This window comes from Eubalaena glacialis, chromosome 4, assembly GCF_028564815.1.
Source record: "Eubalaena glacialis isolate mEubGla1 chromosome 4, mEubGla1.1.hap2.+ XY, whole genome shotgun sequence".
NCBI classification, from domain to species: domain Eukaryota; kingdom Metazoa; phylum Chordata; class Mammalia; order Artiodactyla; family Balaenidae; genus Eubalaena; species Eubalaena glacialis.
Genome location: NC_083719.1, coordinates 168,748,834 through 168,758,287, shown reverse-complemented (window position 1 = coordinate 168,758,287; position 9,454 = coordinate 168,748,834). Strand labels below are relative to the sequence as shown.

Genomic DNA, 9,454 nt, shown 5'->3' with positions numbered 1-9,454 from the left:
TCAGTCGCAAGACAAGTAGATCTTTGCATCCTCCCGCCAGAATCTTAAAAGTTTATAAAGAGGCTTTAACGGGATTCGTCACACATCCAGTCCAGATGGTCTCAACAACACATTACTCTCTCAAGGCTTCATCCTCGAAACGGCTGCTGGTATGGAAATAGTAGGTGGAACATAAATTCCAAGGACGGGGGAGAGGTTAAGGAGCCTCTGATTGCCTGGGTCAACTAGCAGTCACATCTTCTTGATGACCTCCTCCAACAATGACATGATCATCTATGTAGAAAATCCAAAAAACTCCTAGAATAAGCAACTATAGCAAGGTTGCAGGACGCATGGTTAATATACAAAAGTCAATTGCTTTCCTCTATACCACCAATGAACATGTAGAATTTGAGATTAAAAATATAATACCATTATATTGACACCCCCCATAATGAAATACTAAGGTATAAATCTAACAAAATATGTGTAAGATCTATGTGAAGAAAACTATAAAACTCTGATGAACAAAATCAGGGAAGAACTAAATAAATGGAGAAATATTCCTTTTTCATGGATAGGAAGACTCAGTACTGTCCAGATGTCAGCTCTTCCCAAATTGATCTATAGATTCAGTGCAATCCCAATCAAAATGCCTGCAAATTATTTTGTGCATATTGACAAGCTGAGTATGAAGTTTATATGGAAAGGCGTAAGATCCAGAATAGCTAACACAATACTGAAGGAGAAGAACAAAGTTGGAAGACTGATGCTACCTGACGTCAAGACTTACTACAGGCATATCTCAGAGATATTGCAGGTTTGGTTTCAGCCCACAGCAATAAACTGAATATCAAAATAAAGCAAGTCACATGAATTTTTTTGTTTCCCAGTGCATATAAAATTTATGTTTACACTATACTGTAGTCTATTAAGTGTGCAACAGCATTATGTCTAAAAAAACAATGTACATACCTTAATTAAAAAATGTTTTTTAATATCTTTATTGGAGTATAATTGCTTTACAATGTTGTGTTAGTTTCTGCTGTACAGCAAAGTGAATCAGCTATAAGTATACATATATCCCCATATCCCCTCCCTCTTGAGCCTCCCTCCCACCCTCCCTATCCCATCCCTCTAGGTCGTCACAAAGCATCGAGCTGATCTCCTTGTGCTATGCAGCAGCTTCCCACTAGCCGTCCATTTTACATTTGGTAGTGTATTATGTCAATGCTACTCTCTCACTTCGTCCCAGCTTCCCCTTCCCCCACTGTGTCCTCAAGTCCATTCTCTACGTCTGTGTCTTTATTTCTGCCCTGCCACTAGGTTCATCAGTACCGGTTTTTTAGATTCCATATATATGCGTTAGCATCTGGTGTTTTTCTCTTTCTGACTTACTTCACTCTGTATGACAGACTCTAGGTCCATCCACATCATTACAAATAATTCAATTTTGTTTCTTTTTATGGCTGAGTAATATTCCATTGTATATACGTGCCACATCTTCTTTATCCATTCATCTGTCAATGGACACTTAGGATGCTTCCACATCCTGGCTATTGTAAATAGTGCTGCAATGAACATTGTGGTACATGACTCTTTGAATTATGGTTTTCTCAGGGTATATGCCCAGTAGTGGGATTGCTGGGTCATATGGTAGTTCTATTTTTAGGTTTAAAAAATACTTTATTGCTAAAAAATGCTAACCATCATCTGGGCCTCCAATAAGTCATAATCTTTTTGCAATAGTAACATTAAATATCACTGATCGGAGATCTCCATAACAAATATAATCGTAAGGAATATGACTGTGAATTCATAATGAATTGAAATATTGTGGGAATTACCAAAATGTGACACACAGACACAAAGTTAGCAAATGCTGTTGGAAAAATGCCGCTGATAGACTTGCTCCAGGCACAATGCCACAAACCTTCAATTTGTAAAAAATGTAATATCTGCAAAGTGCAATAAAGCAAAGCACAATAAAACGAGATATGCCTGTATAGAGCTACAGTAATCAAGATAGCATGATCTTGGTGAAAGAACAGATCAGTGAAACACAATAGAAATCCCACATAAATATAGCCAATTGATCTTTGACAAGGTGCAAGGGCAATACGATGGAGCAATGATAGTCTCTTCAACAAACGGTGCTGGAACAACTGGACATCCACATGCAAAAAATATGACTCTAGACACAGACCTTACACCCTTCACAAAAATCAACTCAAAATGGACCAAAGAACTAAATGTAAAGCACAAAATGTAAAACTTGAAAAGATAACATAGGAGAAAATCTAGATGACCTTTGGTATGGTAATGACTTTAGATACAATACCAAAAACATGATTGATGAAAGAAATAATTGTTAAGTTGGACTTCATTAAAATTAAAAATGTCTGCTCTGTGAAAGGCACTGTCAACATAATGAGAAGACAAGCCATAGACTGGGAGAAAATATCTGCAAAAGAATATATCCGATAAAGGACCTATCAGATGTTATCCAAAATATACAAAGAACACTTAAAACTCAATAAGAAAATAAACAACCAGATTAAAAAATGGGCCAAAGACCTTTACGGACACCTCACTAAAGAAGATATATGGCAAATAAGCATATGAAAAGATCGTCATATAACCTACATTGTATGTCATTAGGGAAATGCAAATTAAAACAATAATGAGATACCTCTACATGCCTATTAGAATGGCCAAAATCCAGAACACTGACAAATGCTGCCGAGGATGTGGAGCAACAGGAAGTCTCATAGGAATGCAAAATGGTACAGCCACTTTGGAAAAGAGTTTGGCAGTTTCTTACAAAACTAAACATACTCTTATCATATGATTCAGAAGTCATGCTCAAAAGAGTTGAAAGCTATGTCCACACAGAAACTTGCACATGGCTGTTTATAGCAGCCTTATTCATAATTGCCCAAACTTGGAAGCAACCTAGATGTCCTTCAGTAGGTGAACAGATAAATAAAATGTGGTACATTCAGACAATGGAATATTATTCCGCTCTAAAAAGAAACAAGCTATCAAGCCATGAAAAGATGCAGAGGAAACTTAAATGCATATTACAGAGTGAAAGAAGCCAATCTGAAAAGGCTGCATACTGTATGATACCAACTATATGACATTCTGAAAAAGGCAAAACTATGGAGACAGTAAAAATATCAGTGGTTGCCAGTTAGGGGATAGGGAGGGATGACTAGGCAGAGCACAGAGGATTTAAGGCAGTGAAACTACCCTGTAATGGTAGACATGCCATTCATTACACATTTTTTCAAACCTATAAAATGTACACCACCAAGAGTGAGCCCTAAACTATGGATTTTGGGTAACTGGGATATGTCAGTGTAGGTTCATCAATTGTAACAAATGTGCCACTGTGGTGAGTGATGTTGATAATGGGGGAGGCTATGATGTGCTGGGGTAGAGAATAAATGAGAAATCGCTATACCTTCCTCTCAATTTTGCTGTGAACCTAAAACTGCTCTTTAATACTTTTTGTCTTTTTTTAAAAAACAGAACAAAACGAGAAACTAGTCACCTCTCCCATTCTTTGCAGACTGGTTCTGTGCTAGAGCAGTCCTTTACTAATTAGCTGGCTTGTTCTCAGCCTAGGGACCAGATGGAGGTGAAAACTTAAAGAGCTCCTTAGGTCTTTTGTGGTTGGGCCTTATGTTGGTTTTTCAGCTGCTTTTAAATGTCTTGATTTCCCAAAGCTTAACCACAGCCTCTCCTCAGGGTTTTAGATGGTCTATCTTATGTTTCTACCCTCAATGTCTTGCCCCAGGTGTCTGTGGGACTGTAGTCCACCCACAACTTTCAGGAGCAGTGCCTACTGCTTCTCCCCACCTGAGTTCCGAGATAGACAAGATAGAGCCCAGTACTTCTGGCAGCCCTCAGACAGGGCAGAACTTTACAAATAAAAGCTCCTCTGTTCCCTCTCTGTTGGAGCAAGGGAATTGGGAACTTAGCTTTGGCCACTCCAGACCAAGATTTTGCTACACTGAGGAAGGGATGGGGCAAGGGCAAGTAAAAACATCACAGTACTACCATGATTTCAAATGTGGTTTTTTCCTTGATTGAGTTTTCAGGTTTTTTTGCTGTAGATCTTTTACTGTTTCCCAGAGCTTTCATATGGTTATTTTAGCCAGTTTCTAGTCGTTTTTTGATGTTTCCAAGGGGGGCTGTGGGCTTGGGCCTGCTAAGCCATTTTGCTGACGTGCCTCTACTTTGACTTTATATTAACATTGTACTAAAAATCACAGCCCACTCAATATGACGATTAAAAGAAAGAAAATATAAAAGAAGCAAAAGTTTTGCAAAAGAAACAAAACTGTCATTCACATATTATATTATATTACATAGAAAATCCAAAACACACAATAAATTCATTACTGGAATTTATAAGACTTCAGGCAGTAAGCTAGACACAAAACTGGTACTTTACAAATGAAATTTAAAAAGAGATACCACTTACAATAGCTTCAAAAAGTATGAAACATACTCAAATAAAACTCACAAAAATATGTAATACTGCTATGGAGAAAATATATGGAGACCTAAATAAAAGGATTTCCGTACCATGGTAATGGATTGTTAAAGTCCATATTGTTAGATATTAATTTTCCTCAGGTTGATTTATAGATTCAAAGAAACCAGTCAAAGTCTCAGCATTTTTATTTACAAGTTGACACGATGATGATTATTCATATGAGTTGATTATAGCCAAGACAGTTGAACAAGAACTTATGGAAGGATACTCATTCTACCTTATCGAGATTGTTTCCTAATATGTTAACAAAGAGTAGTATTCGTGACCCTATTCCGTGCTGCAACTTGCCTCCGTACCTACCCCAGACACTTCCAACCCTGCTTTCCTTTCGCTTTTTCCGATAAAGCTTATTTTCTAAAATGCTGTATAATTATGTTCATGGCTTATTGTCTGCTCCCTCCCTCCTTCCCCCACCCCCAAAAAAAGTTCTCCAGAGCAACGATCTCTGTTTTGTTCACTGAGGTATTTCAAATCCTTTACAATAGGGCTTGGCGCGTAGCAGGTGATCAATATACTTATTGAAAGACTTAAGAGGAAACAGGTTTGTTTTTGGCGGTTGTCTACTTGCCTTAGTATCATTTACGCAGATGCAGAGCTACAAGACACTGTCCTCGGCGAAACCCCGTTTCCTCCCGGAAGAACCGGGAACCCAGGAGCCGGCAACTCGCGAAGCGCGGCCACGAGCCCAGAATGAGTACCTGGGCACGTGACAGGCTCAGCCGGGCCTCTCCACGCAGCAAGCGCGGAGAACTACACTTCCCAGAATCCTTGGGTCCTCGCGTGGACTACATTTCCCAGAGGGGTCAGCAACCGTTCCCCCGCCTCCCCCACACTACCCAGTTCCGGACGTGCACAGGGAGCCGGGCGTTTGTCGCTGGCGTGAACGGCGTCCTGGGCTGAGGTCTGCCCAGGCAGCACCCCGGGGAGTCCCGACCCGAAGTTGCTGTCCGGCCGTGGCAGTTCCGGAGCCTCCCGCCTGCGGCCCGCGGAACCCCCGAGGCCTGGGTGAGGTGAGCGGCGGAGGTTCGGCAGGATGCGGGAGGGAGGACCGGGCTTCGGGAAGATGCGGCGCCGGGGTATGGGACACAGGCCCAGGAGGCGCGAGCCGGGCCTTTGTGGGCGCCGGCGGGCCGAGGGCCGGGCACCCCGGCTCTGTCCGCCTGCCGCCACCAGCCATCCCACAGTGCCCCTGAACGAGACAGGTCGGGCACTTCGTCCCCATTGGCTGGACCCAGCCACCTTTCTGCTTCCTCCCGACCCGTTCCCAGTGCGCTACCTGCCCAGCGCCTGCCGGCATTTGAATTTGTTTCGGGCCGGCAGTGAACGTGAGAAATTTCCTCCCCTTACCATCACCCCTGCACTCCCGAGTGACAGGCTTGTTTTGCGCGAGAAGTGAGTCGCCGGCTTCCCCCAGTGGCAGAGCCAGGACTGGAACCCAGGTCTTTGGTTTTCTGTGCCCTTTCCTCAAGACAGCAGCCCTCTCCCCGCCATAGGAGAGCTGTTGTTTTCCTTTTCCGAAGCAGCTTTCTCTAGAAATCTGGAAATTGTTTCCCTGACAGGAGGGGGAGGAATTGGGTGGGAAGGCTTAAGGTGGAGAAAAGTTGTCACATGCACGCAGGGAGGTTAGAGCAGGTGCTCTGGAGCCCGCGGTGCTTGGAATCCTGGTGCCACCCTCCCTGGCTGTGTGGACTGGGGCAAGTTGCTCCCACTTTGCCCTCAGTTTCCTGATCTATAAAATGGGGTGCTGACAAGTGCCAACTGTGCTGTGGGACTCGATGATGTATTGGTAGGTAGTGCCTGGCACGCGGTGAGGCTCGGGGAGTTGCTGCTACTGCTGATGGAGTTCTAGGACCTTTTCCTCTGAGCCAGGGAAAGAGCTGGGCCTGGACCAGGATGACCCAGCCCTTCTCTCTGGTCCTGTCTACTCCTAGCTCCTGACTTCCTTCCTGAGGGCACATGGCATCATTCTCAGGTGGTGTAAAGGTTTCAGAGCTGCTGATTCTGAGGGGTGGAAAGCAGAAGGGGCTTCCTCCTGGCTCCCATTTTCTTCTCTCAGATTTGGCTTCTGGAGACTTCTCCCATCCTAAGGGGAAACTGCCCAAAAAGAGGACATGGCTGCTGAACAGAGGGAAGCAAGGTCTCAGGTGAGTGCATTACCATCTCAAGTCTTACGGACAGATAGGTTTGTTTTTTAATCCCCAAACTGAAGTTCTCTCCCCAGTACAGTCTTCGCCAGGATTTGGAGCCCATGTCCTTCTCCCTTTGAAGAGTTGGTCCATCCTGGTGGATGGTGGATTGCATAGGGAATGCTTGCCTCCAACCCCCCAATCCATGTGTTGTGTTTCTTTTTTTTTTTTTATAGACACTCTTTTATTCATTAATCTTAATTCACTGTATGATTACTGAATTGACAGGTAAGATGCTACATGTCTTATACCACTTGGGGTCAGAACAAACAAACATGTGCACTTGGCAGAGTTTCTTTCTGGCCTGCCTTCTTTGCTCACTCATGTCCCCCTCCCTACCCTTGGCCAGAATGCTTTTCTTTTTCTTTCCACCCCTGAGAATCCTCATGATACCTTACCCAGGCTTTTCCCAGTCCATAGTTTTTAGTTTTTTCTCCCTCTTAACTTTCTGGATCATGTGCCTTGCTTCTATCACCCTCTTGAAAACTGATCTTGACCTGCCATTTTCATCTTTATTCTGTGGGAATGAGGGTGGGACCCCATCCAGGTGAGGCGGTGTGTGAACAAAGGATAGCCATTTTGGTGGGGACACAGATGGAGAGGTCTCTTGACTTTAAGAGCTGAGAGAAGACTCCTCAGGAAGTGGCATGGAGGGTTTTGTGGGATATCAGTAGTGGAGAAGCAAGGTATACAGGGTGTACAGTTAGAAGTGGGGCTCTCAAGCCAGACAGCCAAGTTTGAACCCATATCTTCTGTTACCATTTATGGGCCTTAGGCAATTGCATCTCTCTGTGCCTCAGTTTCCTCACCTGTAGAATGGGAATAACAACCATGCGTACCTCATAGGGTAGATGAGAGGAATTGCAGCATGGCAAGTGTTTCAATAAGGCCCGGGCACATAGTTGATGATCAATATGTGGTGGTTGTGGTAGCTGAACAATATTATTCTAGTACATGATACTATTACTGTTGATAGATAAAAGTTAACTGTACAGTGTTTTTAGGACCCAGAAAATACTGTTCATTCTGTACTCATTTTCATCTAACAATAATAGTTAATGTTGCTGGGGGACTATCCCGAGGGCTTTACCTTTGTTCTCACTCTCATAACAGCGCAGCAGTTATTACCCCCATTTTACACATGAGGAAACTGAGGCTCAAAGAAGTCAAGTGACCTGAAATCAAACCCAGGTACGTCTGGCCTCTAAGTTCATGCTGGTTGTTGTCCAGCCATTCCTCTGGTGCATCTCTCAGAACACATGGCAGGCCCAGCCCCTGTGTTACCAGAGCTCTCTGCAGTGCAGTGTTGTATATCATTTGGACCCACAAAATGTGATGGTGGTTGATCTTCTGAGGCTATGGCTAGGACCTGCCTTTGCGTATTTGGGCTGCTTTTTTCTAAGGCTTTCACATTCCATTCCAACAGAGTCAAGCTGCTCTCTTGCCCAGAATCTTCTCTGTCCCTGTGTGTGAGTCCTATGTGACATTTCTCCCTAACCTCACCTGCTGTGTGGACTTGTGTGTAAAACTCAGTAACAGGATGTTTAAGATCAGAGAGAGAGTATACCAAGTGCTGTGTTGAAAGAATACTTTAGTTATCGTCCTGTCTCTGCCATTAATAAAGTATGTGACCTGGAATCTTGACTGTCCTGGATCTTGTGTTCCTCGTCTCTAAAATGAGGATTAGCAGAGATGGTGTATGGTCCTATCCAGCTACACATTTTCCTTTCAGTGTTCAAATTCATGCACTTTTCTTGTTTGCTAGTTAGATTGTAAGTTCTTTGAGAGCAGAGATCATTTCTTGTATTCCTCCCAATGTGCCAATAATTTAATGCTTTTTCTTACCATAAAAATATTGCATGATCATGGCAAAAAACTTTATAGAGAATAAAATATGCACATATATATGTATGGGTATATGTATATATGCTTGTAAATGTACATATGTGCATAGATGTGTGTATGTACATGTATTTGTCTATATGTTTTTTCCGTATATGCAAAAAAAAAAGTAAAATCACTCTTAATCCCACCATCTGGAGATAATCGCTGACAGCCATTTGTTATGCATCTCTCAGCATCACTTGCTATGTACCTATATAATTTTTTTTAAAAAATGGGAACAAACTATACATACTGATATATAACTTGCTTTTTATACTTAACATTATTATGAATGCCTTTTTAAGTCAAAAATATTGACTTACACCATCAATTTTAATGCTTTCATAGTACTTTATATTGACACGATAATAGGTAAGATCTGAACCTCTAATATGAGCCGTGTATGGTTTTAAGTACATTGTATGGATTATTTCATTTATTTATTAGCTATTTGGTAGGTTTTGAGAGGCAGTTTTACAGAGTGGTTAAGAATGGAGCCTTAGACATCCACCTGGAATTGGAATCCCAGCACTACCACTGACCAATTGTGTGACTTTAGACAAATTTCTTATCCTTTCTGTGACTTCTCTTGTGTAAAACGAGGACAATAATAGTACCTTCTTCCTAGGGTTGTTGTGAAGGTAAAATAAAGATTTACACTAAAGATTAATATAAAGCTCTAAGAATAGTACTTGTCCTGAAGAAAGCGTTCAATTAATGATAGCTGTTTTAATTTCCATTATTACTGTCCTCAGGCTTCAGAGAGCACACAGATAGTGCCTTAAATTATTTAACCAAGCTTCTGTCAGTGATTATTTAGGTTGTAGGTGTTTCC

At 42.2% G+C, this 9,454-nt stretch overlaps 1 protein-coding gene across 2 annotated transcripts in view; it reads left to right on the top strand.

Moving 5' to 3' along the window:
- The first annotated feature begins 5,386 nt into the window (after positions 1-5,386).
- LOC133091137 (zinc finger protein 354B) overlaps positions 5,387-9,454 on the top strand; it is a 29,535-nt gene continuing 25,467 nt past the window's right edge. Inside the window, exons 1-2 of one of the 2 annotated variants that reach the window (XM_061190085.1) lie at positions 5,387-5,559; positions 6,606-6,693. In XM_061190085.1, the coding sequence (XP_061046068.1) occupies positions 6,661-6,693 (33 nt within the window). In that variant the 5' untranslated portion in view covers positions 5,387-5,559; positions 6,606-6,660. Of the gene's footprint in view, positions 5,560-6,480; positions 6,694-9,454 lie in introns of both variants that reach the window. The other variant, XM_061190084.1, reaches the window with a different exon arrangement.